General features: G+C 56.4%; 1 protein-coding gene across 7 annotated transcripts in view; it reads left to right on the top strand.

Annotated features, from left to right (window-relative positions):
• Positions 1-14,945, top strand: part of ATP13A2 (ATPase cation transporting 13A2) — a 29,319-nt gene extending 14,374 nt beyond the window's left edge. For 5 of the 7 annotated variants that reach the window (XM_017852076.1, XM_017852078.1, XM_017852075.1 and 2 more), the window contains 18 exons: positions 1,995-2,150; positions 2,676-2,786; positions 2,871-2,917; positions 3,006-3,194; positions 5,339-5,545; positions 6,844-6,939; positions 7,023-7,182; positions 7,296-7,416; positions 7,567-7,691; positions 10,289-10,449; positions 10,573-10,689; positions 10,807-10,886; positions 12,433-12,585; positions 12,672-12,768; positions 13,636-13,859; positions 13,945-14,096; positions 14,273-14,442; positions 14,546-14,945. In XM_017852076.1, the coding sequence (XP_017707565.1) occupies positions 1,995-2,150; positions 2,676-2,786; positions 2,871-2,917; positions 3,006-3,194; positions 5,339-5,545; positions 6,844-6,939; positions 7,023-7,182; positions 7,296-7,416; positions 7,567-7,691; positions 10,289-10,449; positions 10,573-10,689; positions 10,807-10,886; positions 12,433-12,585; positions 12,672-12,768; positions 13,636-13,859; positions 13,945-14,096; positions 14,273-14,442; positions 14,546-14,683 (2,504 nt within the window). In that variant the 3' untranslated portion in view covers positions 14,684-14,945. The remainder of the gene's footprint in view (positions 1-1,994; positions 2,151-2,675; positions 2,787-2,870; positions 2,918-3,005; positions 3,195-5,338; positions 5,546-6,843; positions 6,940-7,022; positions 7,183-7,295; positions 7,417-7,566; positions 7,692-10,288; positions 10,450-10,572; positions 10,690-10,806; positions 10,887-12,432; positions 12,586-12,671; positions 12,769-13,635; positions 13,860-13,944; positions 14,097-14,272; positions 14,443-14,545) is intronic. The other 2 variants (XM_017852079.1, XM_017852080.1) reach the window with 2 other exon arrangements.
• The last annotated feature ends 4,338 nt before the right edge of the window (positions 14,946-19,283 follow it).

Here is a 19,283-nt window from a genome sequence, read left to right as displayed (position 1 = left end):
GTATTGTTCAATACTTTGCTTTTTCTCCTGGGCATCCTTCCGCAAGCACGGATGGCCCCACCTCACGGCTGCCTGAGAGTCCACAATACGGATGTATCGTAACTGACTCAACCGGCCCACTCCCCATGATATTTAGAATGTGACTTTCCAGTCATTGCAAAGGATGCCACAGGAGGAGCTTTGTCCTGTGTCTCTTGATAAGTGCAAGTATTTCTTTCTCTGAGATATGTTATATTTTGGTGGTAGATATTGGAGAGAGTTTACTAAAAAACTGCAGGATAGTGGTTTTTTTCCAGGGAAGTTTTCTGGCTGGCGTTGTATTTGTATAATAATAGTTAATCGTAGGCCGGGCGCAGTGGCTCGCACCTGTAATCCCAGCACTTTGGCAGGCTGAGGTGGGCGGATCGCCTGAAGCGAGGAGTTTGAAAACAGCCTGGGGCCGGGCGCGGTGGCTCAAGCCTGTAATCCCTGCACTTTGGGGGGCCGAGACGGATGGATCACAAGGTCAGGAGATCGAGACCATCCTGGCTAACACGGTGAAACCCCATCTCTACTAAAAAAATACAAAGAACTAGCCAGGCGAGGTGGCGGGCGCCTGTAGTCACGGCTACTTGGGAGGCTGAGGCAGGAGAATGGCATAAACCCGGGAGGCGGAGCTTGCAGTGAGCTGAGATCTGGCCACTGCACTCCAGCCTGGGCGACAGAGCGAGACTGCGTCTCAAAAAAAAAAAAAGAAAAGAAAAGAAAACAGCCTGGGAAACGTGTTGAAACCCCGTCTCTACCAAAAATACAAAACATTAGCCAGATGTAGTGATTCACGTCTGTCGTCCCAGGTACTTGAGAGGCTGAGGTGGGAGGCTGAGGCTAAGCTAGAGCCTAGGAGGTGGAGGTTGCAGTGAGCTGGGATCGCACCACTGCACTCCAGCCTGGGTGACAGAGTAAGACTCTGTCTCAGAAAAAAAAAAGTAGTAATTGTGATCGGTATGATTCATGGGCACACGCCCTGAGCCCAGCCCTGCATAAACTGTCCACACATGCTTCATCTGTTCATCTCTTGTGAGGCAGACGTGGCAGAATTGTCTCTGAGTCCCTCGCAGGAATGTGCACACAGTAGGTGCTCAGTAGTCCCAGCCTGCAGGCATTCGATAAGGGAGTGCCACTCTTTGCCAGGCAGGCTGCCCAGGGCTTCACAGGGCCATGGCAAGCATGCAGTGCTCTTCTCATTCCAACTCATGGAAATATTTGCCCGCTCCATGTAAATATTTCTCTCCCCTCCCCCTTCCCCTTCTCCCTCCCGCTCCTTTCCCCCCTTCCCTCCCCTTCTTTTTTGAGACAGAGTTTCACTCTGTTGCCCAGGCTGGAGTGCAGTGGCACGATCTCGGCTCACTGCAACCTCCATCTCTCTGGTTCAAGTGATTCCCCTGCCTTAGCCTCCCAAATAGCTGGGATTACAGGTGCCCACCACCACATCCAGCTAATTTTTGTATTTTAGTAGAGACAGGGTTTCACCATGTTGGCCAGCCTGGTCTCGAACTCCTGACCTCAAGTGATCTGCCCACCTCAGCCTCCCAAAGTGCTGGGATTACAGGCGTGAGCCACCGCATCCGGCCCCTTGTAAATACTTCTATTGGTTGGAGTTAGAAAAGCACTCCATACATGTTATAAAATAATTCTAGCAGAAAGAGAACGACCCCCCCCACCCCGCCCCACTGCACACATGATGCCCATACACGCTCTGTCTGACCCCCCCCCACCACTGGTTCCTGGGAGCTGGCTGCCACCCGCTTCCAGGAGTGTCTCCCTGTGCCTTTATGTCTCTGTCCTCTCTGAGCCTCAGTGTTCCTCTCTGTAAAATGGGGCTGTGATTTCTTGTTCACACCTGGTTACCGAGTTAACTGAGACCTAGAGCTTGTGGGACAGTTGTACACGTAACTCCTGGCTTGCTGGTGGGAGGGAGGAGTGTGGAGTGGTTGTCACACCATGTTCCCTGCCAGGAGAGAGCGTTCCAGTGCTGAAGACGGCGCTGCCTGAAGGGCTGGGGCCCTACTGTGCAGAGACACACCGGCGGCACACGCTCTTCTGCGGGACCCTCATCTTGCAGGCCCGGGCCTATGTGGGACCGCACGTCCTGGCAGTGGTGACTCGCACAGGTATGAGCCAAGAGGCTGGGCTTGAGAGAGATCCTGGGCTCAGCACCCATGGGAGAGGTGGAGCGGGGCAGGGTGTGACCTGAAACCCTGGACCCCACACCCACCTCTGCTGCTGCCCTGCTGTGGGACCTCGGGCAAGTCGGCCCACAACTGGGGTCTGATATTCCCATCTTAGCAGGAGAAGTTGGGCCAGACTAAGGCCAAGCATTGCAAGGTCTGGAGGAGCCACCGGGGTTACAGTGCTGGAGTGGACAGGGATGTAGCAGGCCGGCAGGAGCCTTCCCTGTGTCTGGATTTTAAGTGGAACCACCCAATGTTTAGATGCTATCCACTAGTTCCTTCTTTAAAGCCCTCAAAAAACCTACAAGAGCTGGGCCAGACTTGTTAGGACTCCACACTGCTGATGGCTAATCTCACAAACACCGTGTCTTGCAACTCCAGAGGCACAGGTCGGGAGGGCTAGGGGTGGGGAAGACCTGTCCTCACCCTGGCTTCCCTGCCTTGGGGTCCCTGCCTCCACCCCAGGGTTCTGCACGGCAAAAGGGGGCCTGGTGAGCTCCATCTTGCACCCCCGGCCCATCAACTTCAAGTTCTATAAACACAGCATGAAGTTTGTGGCTGCCCTCTCTGTCCTGGGTGAGTGGCCCCCTGTACCCTCCTCTGCCCATAGCCTCCCCGCCTGGGTCCCAAATCCCACTTAGTCCCTCACTGTCCCCTCAGCTCTTCTCGGCACCATCTACAGCATCTTCATCCTCTACCGAAACCGGGTAAGCCTTGGGGGTGGGGTGGCGGGTGCTGCCAGTAGGGCCCAGGGGCCAACCAGCCAGGTGCTCACATTCATGGTGCCCCTGCCAGCTGCCTCTGAACGAGATTGTGATCCGGGCTCTGGACCTGGTGACCGTGGTGGTGCCGCCCGCCCTGCCTGCTGCCATGACCGTGTGCACACTCTATGCCCAGAGCCGGCTGCAAAGACAGGGCATCTTCTGCATCCACCCACTGCGCATCAACCTGGGGGGCAAGCTGCAGCTGGTGTGTTTCGACAAGGTGGGGCCACAGGCGGGGTTGGCGCGGGGTAGCGGGACAGCCACAGGCACCCAGCCAGGCCTCCACTCCCATGTTATTCTCTCAGCAGCACCCACAGGATGCCAGGTCCTGTCTAGGGATGGAAACCCCCAGAGGATCCACCCCCGTCCCCCACCCCACCCCACTCCCGCCCTCACTGGGCTCATGGTCTAGCAGATGAAATGTCTAGAATCACGTATTCATGTGTTCAAGAACTGGTGGGGGGCCAGGCGCGGTGGCTCACACCTGTAATCCCAGCACTTTGGGAGGCCAAGGCGGGCGGATCACCTGAGGTCAGGAGTTCAAGACCAGCCTGACCAACATGGCAAAACCCCGTCTCTACTAAAAATACAAAAGTTAGCCAGGCATGATGGCACATGCTTGTAATCTCAGCTACTCGGGAGGCTGAGGCAGGAGAATCGCTTGAACCCAGGAGGCAGAGGTTGCAGTGAGCCAAGATCACGCCATTGTACTCCAGCCTGGGCGACAGTGAAACTCAAAAAAAAAAAAATTACTGGTGGGGCCCTGGGGCCCTAGTGTGCATCCCGTGCTGCTCTCAACCCTTGGGGCCCAGCAGTGACTAACACAGGCATCCTTGTGGTCACTGGAGTGTGTGTGTCCCCCACCAAAATAAGTGATCCAGGAGTGCACAAAGGAGCTGCCGGGGTGGGGGGTAGGCGATGGGTTTTAGGAAGGAAGCCATTGGGGTAGAATGATGGGTTGTAGATGGGGACACTTCCTTAGAAGGCAGTCAAGGAAGCCCCCTGAGCAGGTCCCTCAGTGACCTCAGTGAGGGGTAGGTCAGGGAGAAGCAAGGGTAAAAGGCGGGAGTGACATGGCACAGATGTACCATGCACCTGGGGCACAGGGAGTGGCGTGGCACAGATGTGGCATGTACGTGGGCATGGGGAGTGGTGGAGCAGGACAGGGCTGGGTAGGCAGTGGCCTGGTTGACAGAGGCTAGAGGCTAGATGACATTCAGAGGCTTTCAGGGGCCACGGAGAGCTTTTAAACTGGGGAGGAGGCCCAGTGCAGTGGCTTATGCCTGGAATCCCAGCACTTCGGGAGGCCGAGGTGGGCGGATCATGAGGTCAGGAGTTCAAGACCAGCCTGGCCAATATGGTGAAATCCTGTCTCTACTAAAAGTATAAAAAATTAGCCAGGTGTGGTGGTGCATGCCTGTTGTCCCAGTTACTTGGGAGGCTGAGGCAGGAGAATCACTTGAACCCAGGAGGCGGAGCTTGCAGTGAGCCAAGATTGAGCCACTGCACTCCAGCCTGGGCAACAGAGCGAGACTCCGTCTCAAAAAAATAAATAAGCCAGGGAGGGGGGCTGACCAGTTTCCTATAGCTCCCAGGCTAGCCAAGGAGCCAGACACATACTTGGGCAGTTAGAGTTTAGGGTGGGGAACACAGGCACTGACTCATGCACTCAGTCAACAAATATATTGAGGCTGGGCGTGGTGTCTCACACCTGTAATCCCAGCACTTTGGGAGGCTGAGGCGGATGGATTGCCTGAGGTTGGGAGTTCGAGACCAGCCTGACCAACATGTTGAAACTGTCTCTACTTAAAATACAAAAATTAGCGGGGCAGGGTAGCGCATACCAGTAATCCCAACTACTTGAGAGGCTGAGGCAGGAGAATCGCTTGAACCGAGGCGGAGGTTGCAGTGAGCCAAGATCGCGCCACTGCACTCTAGCCTGGGCGACAGCACAGCAAGACTCCATCTCAAAAAAAAAAAAGAAAGAAAAAAATATATATATATACATATATTGAGCACCAACCGTGGGCTGAGTTCTTAACCACAGTGCACAAGTGTGGGGAAGTGAAGAGGCCATGGGTAGGAGCCCAGAGCAAACCAGCTGCCCTGACCTTGGGAGTTAAGGAGGAATACTCCCTAGAAGAGATGATGCTAGACAGGGGAACAGCGGGGTCTGGGCAGGGGGACCTCAGCAGAGGGAACCGCATGTGCCAAGGACAGCAGGCAAGAAAGGGCATCTTCTGGCTCCAGCTCGGGTTCCTGGAGTTCCCATAGGGTCCGCCGGGCCTGGGGTTTGGATGCCCAGCTCAGCAGGGCACCCCCATCCCAGGACTCATCACTACCCCACCCACCTGTCTCCCGCAGACGGGCACCCTCACTGAGGACGGCTTAGACGTGATGGGGGTGGTGCCCCTGAAGGGGCAGGCATTCCTGCCACTGGTCCCAGAGCCCCGCCGCCTGCCCGTGGGGCCCCTGCTCCGAGCACTGGCCACCTGCCATGCCCTCAGCCGACTCCAGGACACCCCCGTGGGCGACCCCATGGACTTGAAGATGGTGGAGTCTACTGGCTGGGTGAGGAGGCCAAGCAGGTCAGCCCCCTGCCTCTGGGCAGTGGGGCCTAACGAATCCTACCCTGTCTTCCCTCTCAGTCTTCCAGAGTGGTCTCTTACTATGCCCACCATTAATAATAACAGGCCAGGTGCAGTGGCTCACACCTGTAATGTGGCTCCTGGCACTTTGCGAGGCGGAGATGGGAGGATCACTTGAGCTCAGGACCCCAGCCTGACCTACATGGCAAAACCCCATCTCTGCCAAAAATACAAAAATTAGCCAGGTGTGGTGGTGCATGCCTGTAGTCCCAGGAGGCTGAGGTGGGAGGATTAATTGAGCCTGGGAGGGCGAGGCTGCAGTGAGCTGTGATCACACTACTGCACTCCAGCCTGGGTAACAGAACAAGACCCTGTCTCAAAGAATAATAATAATGATAGGCCGGGTGCAGTGGCTCATGCCTGTAATTCCAGCACTTTGGGATGTTGAGGTAGGCAGATCACCTGAGGTCGGAAGTTTAAAACCAGCCTGGCCAACATAGTGAAACCCCATCTCTATTAAAAATATAAAAATTAGCCAAGTGTGGTGGAACGTGCCTGCAGTCCCAGCTACTCAGGGGACTGAGGGCAGGAGAATCGTTTGAATCCAGGAGGCAGAGGTTGCAGTAAGCCGAGATCACACCACTGCACTCCAGCCTAGGTGACAGAGTGAGACTCCGTCTTAAAATAAAAATAACGTAATAAGGGCAAGGTCACATGCTGAGTGCCTAGTATGCGCCACCGCGCGGGCTGCAGCGGCCTGGTCTCATTTCCTCTTCCCCAAGCCCTAGCAAGCAAGCTCAAGTGTTGCTTCACGGAGGATGCTGAGGCTCCTCCGTGATGCCGAGGCTCCTCCGCGACGCCGAGGCTCCTCCCTGATGCCGAGGCTCCTCCGTGACGCCGAGGCTCCTCCCTGATGCCGAGGCTCCTCCGTGACGCCGAGGCTCCTCCGTGATGCCGAGGCTCCTCCCTGATGCCGAGGGATGCCGAGGCTCCTCCGTGACGCCGAGGCTCCTCCCTGATGCCGAGGCTCCTCCGTGACGCCGAGGCTCCTCCGTGACGCCGAGGCTCCTCCCTGATGCCGAGGCTCCTCCGTGACGCCGAGGCTCCTCCGTGATGCTGAGGCAGCAAAGCTAGAGTTTGAATTTGAGTCCACCTGACTCCAAAGCCCACATTCTTAACCCACCATCCAGTCTCCCACGAAGGAAGTCTTCCCTGAGTCTAGCTCAAATCCTTCTGTGCACCAAAGCCCCCAGACACCAACCTTCCCTGCCTGCCTGCCAGGTCCTGGAGGAGAAGCCGGCCGCGGACTCGGCATTTGGGACCCAGGTCTTGGCAGTGATGAGACCCCCACTTTGGGAGCCCCAGCTGCAGGGAATGGTGAGCTGAGGGAGGCCTGTGGGGTGCAGGGCAGAGGGGTGGGCTCCGCAGCCAGCGCCTCAGCTGCCTCTCCAACCCTTCAGGAGGAGCCCCCGGTGCCAGTCAGCGTCCTCTGCCGCTTCCCCTTCTCCTCGGCTCTGCAGCGCATGAGTGTGGTGGTGGTGTGGCCAGGGGCCTCTCAGCCCGAGGCCTACGTCAAAGGCTCCCCGGAGCTGGTGGCAGGGCTCTGCAACCCCGAGACAGGTGCAGGGGGCAGCCCCTGAGGCCCCCTGGTTGGGCATTGGCACAGAATGGGGTGGGTGCCCAGCCTCTGTCTCTGCTGTCCCCTCCTCGTGACACCTGCCTCTCCCTGGCAGTGCCCACCGACTTCGCCCAGATGCTGCAGAGCTACACAGCTGCTGGCTACCGCGTCGTAGCCCTGGCCAGCAAGTCACTGCCCACTGTGTCCAGCTTAGAGGCAGCCCAGCAACTGACAAGGTGGGCCTGTCCCCTGTCCCACCCTCTCTGAGGACAGGGCAGAGGGAAGCTCTCATGCAGGCAGAGCCCAGGGAAGATGCCCTGCCTGGTGGCTGGGAGAGGGGCCCTGGCTACTGTGTGACCTCTGATCCAGGTCTGCCCACCCTCCAGGGACACTGTGGAACGAGAGCTGAGCCTCCTGGGGCTGCTGGTCATGAGGAACCTACTGAAGCCACAGACAACGCCAGTTATCCAGGCTCTGCGGAGGACCCGCATCCGTGCCGTCATGGTGACAGGTACAATGGCATGTAGGGGCCCGAGCTAGCAGGGCAGAATCCACCCCTTCCTGGCAGAGAGAAGGGGCACCAGGGATCCCTTTTGGGGCATCTTTTTGGGCCCTTGCTTAAGGCCAGGTCCTTTTTAAACATTTAGTGAATCTGCACAATATCCCCCCCACCAAGTGGTAATTGTCACCCCTGTTTGACAGATGAGGAAACTGAGGCTCAGAGGAGTGGAGTGACTTCCAAGGAGCCCAGATGTGCTGTCAGACAGCCCGGGTTCTGGGTGGCGCCCCTGAGAAATGGGGATAATGATGTCAGCCTCAAAGGCTGTGACAAGGCCGGGCACAGTGGCTCATGCCTGTCATCCCAGCACTTTGGGAGGCTGAGGCGGGTGGATCACGAGGTCAGGAGATCGAGACCATCCTGGCTAACACGGTGATACCTGTCTCTACTAAAAAAGACTATTAGCCGGGCATGGTGGCGGACACCTATAGTTCCAGCTACTTGGGAGGCTGAGGCAGGAGAATGGCGTAAACCTGGGAGGCGGAGGTTGCAGTTAGCTGAGATCCAGCCACTGCACTCCAGCCTGGGCAACAGAGCGAGACTCCGGCACAAAAAAAAAAAAAAAAAAACAAAGGCTGTGACAAGCTCAAGGAGGAGGAAGAGAAAGATTCTGGCCGGGCATGGTACCTTGTGCCTGTAATTCCAGCACTTGGAGAGGCTAAGGGGGAAGGATCCCTTGAATCCTGGAGTTCAAAACCAACGTGGGCAACATGGCAAAACTCCGTCTCTACAAAGAGTACAAAAATGGCCGGGGACAGTGGCTCACACCTGTAATCCCAGCACTTTGGGAGGCTGAGGCGGGCAGATCACTTGAGGTCAGGAGTTCGAGACCAGCCTGGCCAACATAGTGAAACCCCATCTCGGCCGGGTGCGGTGGCTCAAGCCTGTAATCCCAGCACTTTGGGAGGCCGAGATGGGCGGATCACGAGGTCAGGAGATCGAGACTATCCTGGCTAACACGGTGAAACCCCGTCTCTACTAAAACTACAAAAAACTAGCTGGGCGACGTGGCGGCGCCTGTAGTCCCAGCTACTTGGGAGGCTGAGGCAGGAGAATGGCGTGAACCCGGGAGGCGGAGCTTGCAGTGAGCTGAGATCCGGCCACAGCACTCCAGCCTGGGTGACAGAGCGAGACTCCGTCTCAAAAAAAAAAAAAAAAAAAAAAAAAAAAAAAAAAAGAAACCCCATCTCTACTAAAAATACAAAAAATTAGCCAGGCATTGTGGTGGAGGCCTGTAATCCCAGCTACTCAGGAGGCTGAGATAGGAGAATCACTTGAACCTGGGAGGTGGAGGTTGCAGTGAGCTGAGATTGCACCATTTCACTCCAGCCTGGGCAACAAGAGCGAAACTCCATCCCCCCCGCCAAAAGAAAAGAATACAAAAATTAGCCAGGCATGGTGGCATGTGCCTGTGGTCCCAGCAACTTGGACGACTGAGGCTGGAGGATTGCCTGAGCCCAGGAAGTCGAGGCTACAGTGAGCCATGATCATACCACTGCACTCCAGCCTGGGCAACAGAGTGAGACCCAGTCTCAAAAAGAAAGATTTTAGCCAGGGTGAAACAGCAGGAGCTAAGAGGTCTGTGTCCTTCTTGTCCTCCCTGCCCCTGCACACACACACATGCATGCACACACAGTCATGGGCACTTGGCAGCAGAGTCACACAGCAGTAAGGAGTGTATGTGGGCTGGGCGCATGGCTCATACCTATAATCCCAGCACTGTGGGAGGCCGAGGCAAGGGGATCACCTGAGGCCAGGAGTTTAAGACCAGACTGGCCAACATGGTGAAACCCCATCTCTACGAAAAATACAAAAAAATTAGTCTGCCGGGCGCAGTGGCTCAAGCCTGTAATCCCAGCACTTTGGGAGGCCGAGACGGGTGGATCGCGAGGTCAGGAGATCGAGACCAACCTAGCTAACACGGCGAAACCCCGTCTCTACTAAAAAATACAAAAAACTAGCCGGGCGAGTTGGCGGGCGCCTGTAGTCCCAGCTACTTGGGAGGCTGAGGCAGGAGAATGGCGTAAACCCGGTAGGCAGAGCTTGCAGTGAGCTGAGATCCGGCCACTGCACTCCAGCCTGGGCGACAGAGCGAGACTCCGTCTCAAAACAAAAAAACAAAACAAAACAAACAAACAAACAAAACAATTAGTCTGGTGTGGTCGCACCCTCCTGTAATCCCAACTACTCAACAGACTGAGGCAGGAGGATTGCTTGAGCCCAGGAGGAAGGAGGTTGCAGTGAGCCGAAATCGAGCCACTGCACTCCACCCTGGGCAACAGAGAGAGACTGTTGTCTTAGAAAAAAAAAAAAAAAAAGAAGTACATATGGAGCTCCAGCCCAGGGCTCCAGTTTCTCCTAAGACCCTTCGATGCCTGGATCTACAGATGAGGAAACTGAGGCAAAGGGATGTTGATAACCTGCCTCAGCTCACTTGGCTGGTGGTGGCAGATGGATTTCATCCAGCCTGTTTTCCCATCTGTCAGGATCAGGGTGAGGATGGCCCCCCCGGATAGCCTCAGACCCTCACCTTGCCCCATACCCTCCAGGGGACAACCTGCAGACAGCGGTTACTGTGGCCCGGGGCTGTGGCATGGTGGCCCCCCAGGAGCATCTGATCATCGTCCACGCCACCCACCCTGAGCGGGGTCAGCCTGCCTCTCTTGAGTTCCTGCCGATGGAGCCCCCCACAGCCGTGAATGGCGTTAAGGTGAGGCTAACCCAGAGTTCCAGCTGTACCGCACCCAGTGACCCCACCGCTGTGTCACCTGACCCAGGCCCCAACTCTCCAGGGTGGGCAGGGGGAGCTAAGCTGAGCTTCCTGGGCCCCTAGGATCCTGACCAGGCTGCAAGCTACACCGTGGAGCCAGACCCCCGATCCAGGCACCTGGCCCTCAGCGGGCCCACCTTTGATATCATTATGAAGCACTTCCCCAAGCTGCTGCCCAAGGTAGGGCCGCCCCCAGCTCCCTGGCCGCCCCCACGCCTCCCCTGCTCTGTCTCCCTCCTCATGGCTCGCTCTCCCTGGCGGGTGCCTCAGCCCTCCCCCATCTCCCTGTGCTCCCAGGTCCTGGTGCAGGGCACTGTCTTCGCCCGCATGGCCCCTGAGCAGAAGACAGAGCTGGTGTGCGAGCTACAGAAGCTTCAGTGAGTGCTCAGCAGAGGGTGTGGGCAGGGCCTGCGGGGGCTGAGCTTGTCCGCTCATCTGTTCATGTGCCCTTCCCTAGGCCTGTCTCCCTCCTCAGGCACCAGAGAGCTGTCACCCCTCCCCACCAAAAGCAGGCAGGCTCTCCCGGGTCTTTCATGCTAAAAATAATCATTGTAGCCTGGGTGCGGCGGCTTATTCCTGTAATCCCACCTCTTTGGGTGGCTGAGGTGAGAGGATTGCTTGAGCCCAGGAGTTTGAGACCAGCCTGGGCAACAAAGTGAGACCCCATCTCTACAAAAAATTTGAAGATTAGGCCGGGCGTGGTGACTCATGCCTGTGGTGACTCATGCCTGTAATTCCAGCACTTTGGGAGGCAGAGGTGGGCAGATCATGAGGTCAAGAGATCAAGACCATTCTGGCCAATATGGTGAAACCCCGTCTCTACTAAAAATACAAAAAAAAATTAGCTGGGCGTGATGGTGCTCGCCTGTAGTCCTAGCTGCTGGGGAGGCTGAGGCAGGAGAATTGCTTGAACCTGGGAGGCGGAGGTTTCAGTGAGCCAAGATCGTGCCACTGCACTCCAGCCTGGCGACAGAGTGAGACTCCGTCTCAAAAAAAAAAAATTTTTTTTTTAAATTAGCCAGGTGTGGTGACACACCTGCTGTCCCAGCTACTCAGGAGGCTGAGGCAGGAGGACTGCTTGAGCCTGGGAGGCCATGGCTGCAGTGAGCCGAGATCACACCACTGCACTTCAGCCTGGGAAACACAGCGAGACTCTGTCTCAAAAAATAGTAATAGGCCGGGCGTGGTGGCTCATACCTGTAATCCCAACACTTTGGGAGGCTGAGGCAGGTGGATCACCTGAGGTCAGGAGTTCAAGACCAGCCTGGCCAATATGGTGAAACCCCATCTCTACTAAAAATACAAAAATTAGTTGGGCGTGGTGGTGCACACCTGTAATCCCAGCTACTCAAGAGGCTGAGGCAGGAGAATCACTTGAACCCGGGAGGCAGAAGTTGTAGTAAGCAGAGATCACGCCACTGCACTCTAGTTTAGGCAACAGAGAGAGACTCTGTCTCAAAAAATAATAGGCTGGGCACAGTGGCTCATGCCTGTAATTCCAGCACTTTGGGAGGCCGAGGCGGCTGGATCACCCAAGGTCAGGAGTTTGAGACCAGCCTGGCTAACATGGTGAAACCCCATCTCTACTAAAAATACAAAAAATTAGCCAGGTGTGGGGGTGGGTGTCTGTAATCCCAGCTACTCGGGAGCCTGAGGCAGGAGAATCGCTTGGGCCTAGGAGGCAGAGGTTGCAGTGAGCCGAGATCGCACCATTGCACTCCAGCCTGGGCAACAAGAGTGAAATTCTGTCTCAAAAACATGATAATAATGATTATTATAATAATTGCATCTATTCACTGAGCACCTCCTGTGCACCAGGCACCATGTGGTGTTAGGGGCCCAGCTGTCATCATATTCTGCTAGCCCACGCGTGGGGTGGGTGGGGTCGTTCCCCAGGCCACACCGGGCCACACCTCTCTTCAGGTACTGCGTGGGCATGTGCGGAGACGGCGCCAATGACTGTGGGGCCCTGAAGGCGGCCGATGTCGGCATCTCGCTGTCCCAGGCAGAAGCCTCAGTGGTCTCGCCCTTCACCTCGAGCATGGCCAGTATTGAGTGCGTGCCCATGGTCATCAGGTAAGGCAGGCAGGGACCGATGGGCAAGGGCTCGGCAGGGCTGGTCAGCCAACCTAGACCCCTAATGTCCATGCCCTGCCGCTCAGGGAGGGGCGCTGCTCCCTCGACACTTCGTTCAGCGTCTTCAAGTACATGGCCCTGTACAGCCTGACCCAGTTCATCTCCGTCCTGATCCTCTACACGGTGAGTACCTGCAGAGCTGCATACCCAGCGCTGTCCCAAGACTAGGGAGGGGACACAGCCGTGTGCCTTGGAGCCGGCAGGTCCTGGGATAGATGATGTGGGCCCAAATCATGACCCTGCCACTCTCCAGCTGTGTGGTTGGAGAGGTGGCAAGGCTCGGGGGAGAAGAGGAAAACACCAGGCACAGAGCCTGGTGCCCACTAGGTCCTCACAAATGGCAGCAGCTGTCATGGGCTAACATCTTGACCGCAACTCTGGGAACTCCCCCATCTGCAGGGAAGACTGAATGGAGGCAGGGCCAAAACCCTTGCCCTTGCCCCATTCCCACAGGTCTGCCCATTTCTCCAGACGCACTTGTTCTGCCCTATACCTTGGCTGTACCTCCCACACCCTACTTGGAGGAGATCTCCCCTCCCCTCCTCTGGGCATGGCCTGCTCACCCCCAGCGAATGAGGTGACACTGTAGGGCAGCGCACATCTTACACTCGGGTCTGCCCGTGTGTCTGCCTGAAAGCAAGGAGCTTCCTGAGGGCAGCAACTGTGCATGCCCTGGTAGCTATAGGGACTCCGCAAGGCAGAGCCGAAGTCTCCCCATTGGGCTGGGAGTTTGTTACAGGGAGGGAAACCTCCCCTCAGATTTAGGCCCCGAAGGTCAGCAAAGGTGCCCTTTCCATCAGACCAGAGGTTTGTCTCACATCAAGAGCTATGCCTCCTCCACTGGGCTGGCAGGAGAGCACTGCCCCCATTAGACCGGGGATGTCTTACCCATCAGACTCCTTTGGGGCAGGGGTGGGGCCTCTGCTGTCAGACTAGGGGCTGCCAGGGCCAGGTCTTAGTTTCCCCCCTGTCCTCCCTTCCCGGTGGCAGATCAACACCAACCTGGGTGACCTGCAGTTCCTGGCCATTGACCTGGTCATCACTACCACAGTGGCAGTGCTCATGAGCCGCACGGGGCCAGCGCTGGCCCTGGGGCGGGTGCGGCCGCCGGGGGCGCTGCTCAGCGTGCCCGTGCTCAGCAGCCTGCTGCTGCAGGTGGCCCTGGTGACCGGCGTGCAGCTAGGGGGCTACTTCCTGACCCTGGCCCAGCCGTGGTGAGTAGGGAGCCGACCACCCCCATCCCGCCCCTGCCCTGTCCACCCCACGTTCGTTCCCTGACCCCCATCCCTGTACCCCCAGGTTCGTGCCTCTGAATAGGACAGTGCCCGCACCAGACAACCTGCCCAACTATGAGAACACCGTGGTCTTCTCTCTGTCCAGCTTCCAGTACCTCATCCTGGCTGCAGCCGTGTCCAAGGGGGCGCCCTTCCGCCGGCCCCTCTATACCAATGGTGCCACTGCAGGCGTGGGCGGGAGATGCTGGCGGAGGAAGGGAGGAAGGAGCCCTGGGGTGCTGGGGGAGGCAGATGGGAGAGAGATGCTGGCTGAGTGGAGACTGGTGTGCACACGTGTGTGTCTGTGGGTCTCGGGGGCGTGGCTCCTGCCTGAGAGACTCTCCTGCTCCCAGTGCCCTTCCTGGTGGCCCTGGCGCTCCTGAGCTCCATCCTCGTGGGCCTTGTCCTGGTCCCCGGCCTCCTGCAGGGGCCGCTGGCGCTGAGGAGCATCACCGACACCTGCTTCAAGCTGCTGCTGCTGGGTCTGGTCACCTTCAACTTCGTGGGGGCCTTCATGCTGGAGGTGGGGCCCGCCCTGGGTCTCAGCAGCGGGAGAGAACGGAGGTGGGGGTGGATTGACCCCAGCTCAGCCCCGGCTGCCCCGACACCCTCCCTGCCCTTCGCAGAGCGTGCTAGACCAGTGCCTCCCCGCCTGCCTGCGCCGCCTCCGGCCCAAGCGGACCTCCAAGAAGCGTTTCAAGCAGCTGGAACGAGAGCTGGCCGAGCAGCCCTGGCCGCTGCTGCCCGCCGGCCCCCTGAGGTAGTGCAGGCCTACGGGCACCCCAGACACTGGAACTCCCTGCCTCTGAGCCACCAACTGGACCCCTCTCCAGTGACACCACCGCCACCACCTCCCACATCCCCGAGGTTGGCGATTGTCTACACTGCTCCCCCGAGACCACCCCACCATGGGGAAGTGTTGACTGCTGTCCCCCACCTTGGACCATCCCGAGTAGGAATGGCAGCCCCCAACTCCCCTCAGCGCTGCTGTCAGTGTAGCAAATAAAGTGACGATATTTTCCTGGCTCTGCCGTGCCTATCTCGTACCTGGCACCATAGACCCTCCCACCTGCCCAGGAGGAAATGCATGTACCCCTGGGTGCCCAGCGGGCAGCCCCTGCATGTGTCTGCCCCTGGAACCCCCTGGGGGGTTGGTTTTTCAGCCTGACAAGCCCCTGGAACCCCCTGGTTTTCAGGCTCCATTGGCCAACTCCCCTCTCTGGGCCTCTGGCCCTCATCTCACAGTAGTAATGTTTCCTGTGTCCAGCATGTGCCTGGATATTCTGTTTAGCTTTTTTTTTTTTTTTTTTTTGGTCTTGAGATGGAGTCTTGCTCTGTCACCCAGGCTGGAGTACAGTGGCGTGATCTCTGCTCACTGCAACCTCCGCCTTCTAGGTTCAAGCGATTCTCCTGCCTCAGCCTCCCAAGTAGCTGGGATTACAGGCGTGTGCCAGCACACCCGGCTAAATTTTGTATTTTTAGTAGAGACAGGGTTTCCTCGTGTTGACCAGGCTGGTCTCGAACTCCTGACCTCAGGTGATCTGCCCATCTTGGCCTCCCAAAGTGCTGGGATTACAGACGTGAGCCACTGTGCTTGGCCCCGTTTAACATTTTACATACGTTGTCATGTCATCCTTCCAACAAGTGGGGTACTATTCCCATTTTACAGATGAGGAAACCGAGGCTTAGAGGTTGCACAAGTAGTCAGAGTGGGGCTGGATAGCTTTGACTCCAGCTTCGATATTCCTAACCCTCCTACCCTCCTTTGGAGGACAAGGAGATGTGGGCTTGCCTGGGAGGCATTTGCTAGGGGACAGTTCCCTCTCTCCCACCTTTCCCCCTCCCCGTCCCACCCCAACATCCTGGGACATGTTTGTGGGCAGTTCCTCCCTCAGATGAAATCCAGGCTCAGAGCCCACATCTCCCAGCCAGAACCACGTGCATCATCCCTCAGGGAAGGGTGGGTGCCTCTGAGCTCATCTCACCAGCGGGCCCCTGGCCAAGCCCCTCTGCTCTAGAGAGGCAGCTTGGCCGTCTGGCTCATCTGGGCAGGGGAGAACAGGAAAGACTGGCTGTTTCCTGCCTTCCAAAAGCCCTGGCCAACCTCATTCCTGGAACCCCTGGTGCTATCCCCAAGCCTGCCAGAGTAGGGGCTGAGAAAACGTTGAATCATGCTGGGGAGAAGGGATGTGGGTGTGAGGATGTAACTCCTGCCAGGAGGCACATCATGGTGGACCTCTGCTCTGGGCACTGCGTTGCCAGCCAGCGACGGTTCAGGGTGGCAGATGCTATTTCAGAGGAAGCCACAGAGAGGCCTGGGTTCAAATACCTCCTCTACCCTTAGCCGATTATTCATGAATCTATTGGACAGGTGTGTGCCAGGCACCAGGACTAACTCAACAACCTGAATAAAACGGGACAAAAACGTGGTCTCACCCTGCAAGCAGTTCACCATCCAGCATGAAAGCCTGGCAGGGAAGGAGCACGTCTCCAAGGACATAGTGGGAGCACAGCAACCACAGCCCCATCCCCTCCCCTGCCCAAAGAAACAGCCAGGGGAATGGGCAGAAGCAGCAGAGAGGACCTGAGAGCCAGGACATGAGTTGGCAGCTTTAGCCCCTCAGTCTCCCAGTTTTTCTTTCTTTTCTTTTTTCTTTTTTTTTTTTTTTTTAGACAAGGTCTTGCTCTGTTGCCCAGGCTGGAGTGCAGTGGTGCAATCATGGCTCACTGCAGCCTCCACCTCCCCAGGCTCAGGTGATCCTCCTACCTCAACCTCCTGAGTAGCGGGGACCATAGGCAGGCGCCACCACGCCTAGCTAATTTTTGTATTTTTTGTAGAGATGGGGTTTTGCCATGCTGTCCAGGCTGATCTCAAACCCCTGGGCTCAAGCCGTCTGCCCGCCTTGGTCTCCTAAACTGCTGAGATTACAGGTGTGCGTCACTGTGGCCAGCCTCCCTCTTTTTTTTCGAGGGTAAGGGACAGCATTTCTACTGGGTGATTTCCTCTCTTTTGCCAGTGGGATTGCTCCTGGCAGCAGTGGGGTCTAAGGGCAGGCAGAGAGGGCTGGGCTGGCCTGAGGGCCCACCTCTCTCCAGGTGACAAAAGTCTCTGCTGCACTGCAATAGACCCTGGGGGACGGGGCATGGTCATTCTTCAACAAAGCAATCCTGGGGAATGAAGGAGGCACAGGACATATTGAGTCCCTTCCTAAGACTCAGAGTCTAAGGGAAGTGGGGGAATGACTAGGGGTGAAGAGATCACACGGCAAGGGTCTCAGTCAGGGACCATCCTCATCTCCTCCCAGCCCGCAGCCGCTACAATTCTCACTCCCGCCTCAGGCCTAGGCTCCTGGGCAGGACTGAAGCCTGCCCCAGAGGCAGAGGATCTGCACTCCCAGCCAGTCTCTCTGGGAAGAGTTTAGAGTACAGTTCACTCATTCATTCCACAACTGTTTGCTCAACTGCTGCTGGGAGCCGGGCTCTGAGCCTAATCAGCAAAACTAAAGATAAGCAAAAACAGGCCTCAGTCCTGGCCTTCACGGGGCAAGATGACAGTCTCATCGGGAAGAGGGACAGGGCTCAGATGGTCACAGACAGGCCAACAAGAGAGCTGCAAGCAGTAAAGCTAGAAAGCACAAAAAAAGGAAGAAGGGAAGGCCCCTCTGAGGAAGGGAGGGTTTGATCTGTGACCCCATGGAGGAGACCTCAGCCAGTGCTCGGAGGAAGAAACGCCCCAGTCTGGGAAGGAGAGGGATTTGGGAGAAAGCCCCCAAAGGCCGGTGGCTAGAGGAGGAAGAGGAGGCAGAGCCAGGTTGCCATAAAGGGCAGGGGTCCTGGAGGCCACAGGGGAGTTGAGCCCCCAACCTGAGTGAAAGGCGTTCAGTAGAAGCGGCCATGATCTGTGGGGGTGAGGGAGGCAGAACCCACATGGGAGAGCCCGGAGCAGAGGCTATCGCAGAGCCCAGGCAAATGATGGTGGTGTCAACTAAAGAAGAAATCAGCCTTTTGACCAGGCCCAGTGGCTCACGCCTGTAATTCCAGCACTTCGGGAGGCCGAAGTGGGTGGATCAGCTGAGGTCAGGAGTACAAGATGAGCCTGGACAACGTGGGGAAGCCTCATCTCTATTAGAAATAAAAAAAAATAAAATTTAAAAAAAAAAAAAAGTTAGGCACAGTGGCGGGTGCCTGTAGTCCCAGCTACTCTGCTACTCTGGAGGCTGAGGCATGAGAATCACTCAAACCTAGGAGGCAGAGGTTGCAGTGAGTCGAGGACGCGCCACTGCACTCCAGCCTGAGAGACAGCAAGACCCCGTCTCAAAAAAAAAAAAAAAAAAAAAATCCACGCTTTCCGGCCCAGGGCAACAGTGCTCATGCCCCTAGAGAGCGCGTAGCGAGCGAGAGCGCCAAGGCAGGTGACAGCAAGGTCAGAACCTGGCAACATGGTGAAACCCTGTCCTACTTATAAAAAAAAAAAAAAAAAAAAAAAAAAAAAAAAAATGCAAAAATTAGCCTGGCATGGTGGCATGTGCCTGTAATCTCAGCTACTTGGGAGGCTGAGGTGGGAGAATCCCTTCAACCTGGGAGGTGGCAGTTACAGTGAGACAAGGTCACGCCACGGCACTCCAGCCTGGGCAACAGAGTGAAACTCCATTTAAAAAAAAAAAAAAGAAAAATCAAGCCGCTGAAAAAATTAAAGTTAGTTTTATTGAGTCTTACTGAGGACTGCACCCCGGGAGAGCGTTTCAGAGAGTCTCTGTCAGACTGCTCCAAAGCAGCATTTTAGCCCACACTTTAGATACAGAGGCTGGTGGTTCTGCATATACTCAGAAGTATGGTCAGGCACGGTGGCTCACATCTGTAATCCCAGCACTTTTGGAGGCTGAGGCGGGTGGATTGCTTGAGCTCAGGAGTTCGAGACCAGACTGGGCAACATGGCAAAAGCGCTTCTCTACAAAAAAAAAAAAATTAGCCGAGCATGGTGGCTCTTGCCTGTAGTCCCAGCTACTTGGAAGGCTGAGGTGGAAGGATCACTTGAGCCCAAGAGGTGAGCTGTGATGGTGACACTGCACTCCAGCCTGGATGACAGAGCGAGACCTGGTCTCGTTAAAAAAAAAAAAAAGAAAAGAAAAAAGTTACATCAAATGTCTTCAGAAGCTACACTAGAGCAAATCTCACCGAGGTTTGGGTTCGAGGATGCACCTAGTTATATAGATTATAGAGGCATAATCGTCGGTCCTGTCAGGTGCTATCTTATGTACAGGAAAAGGCACAGCCAGGATCATTGAACTTACCTTTTCTAACAATGCAGTGATTCAAGCAAGAGGCGTGGGAGCCTGTGTTCTGCCCTGCCTGCCATCTTCAAGG

This window comes from Rhinopithecus bieti, unplaced genomic scaffold (assembly GCF_001698545.2).
Source record: "Rhinopithecus bieti isolate Rb0 unplaced genomic scaffold, ASM169854v2 scaffold_33652, whole genome shotgun sequence".
In the NCBI taxonomy this organism is placed as follows: domain Eukaryota; kingdom Metazoa; phylum Chordata; class Mammalia; order Primates; family Cercopithecidae; genus Rhinopithecus; species Rhinopithecus bieti.
This window is presented reverse-complemented; position numbering and strand designations above follow the sequence as displayed.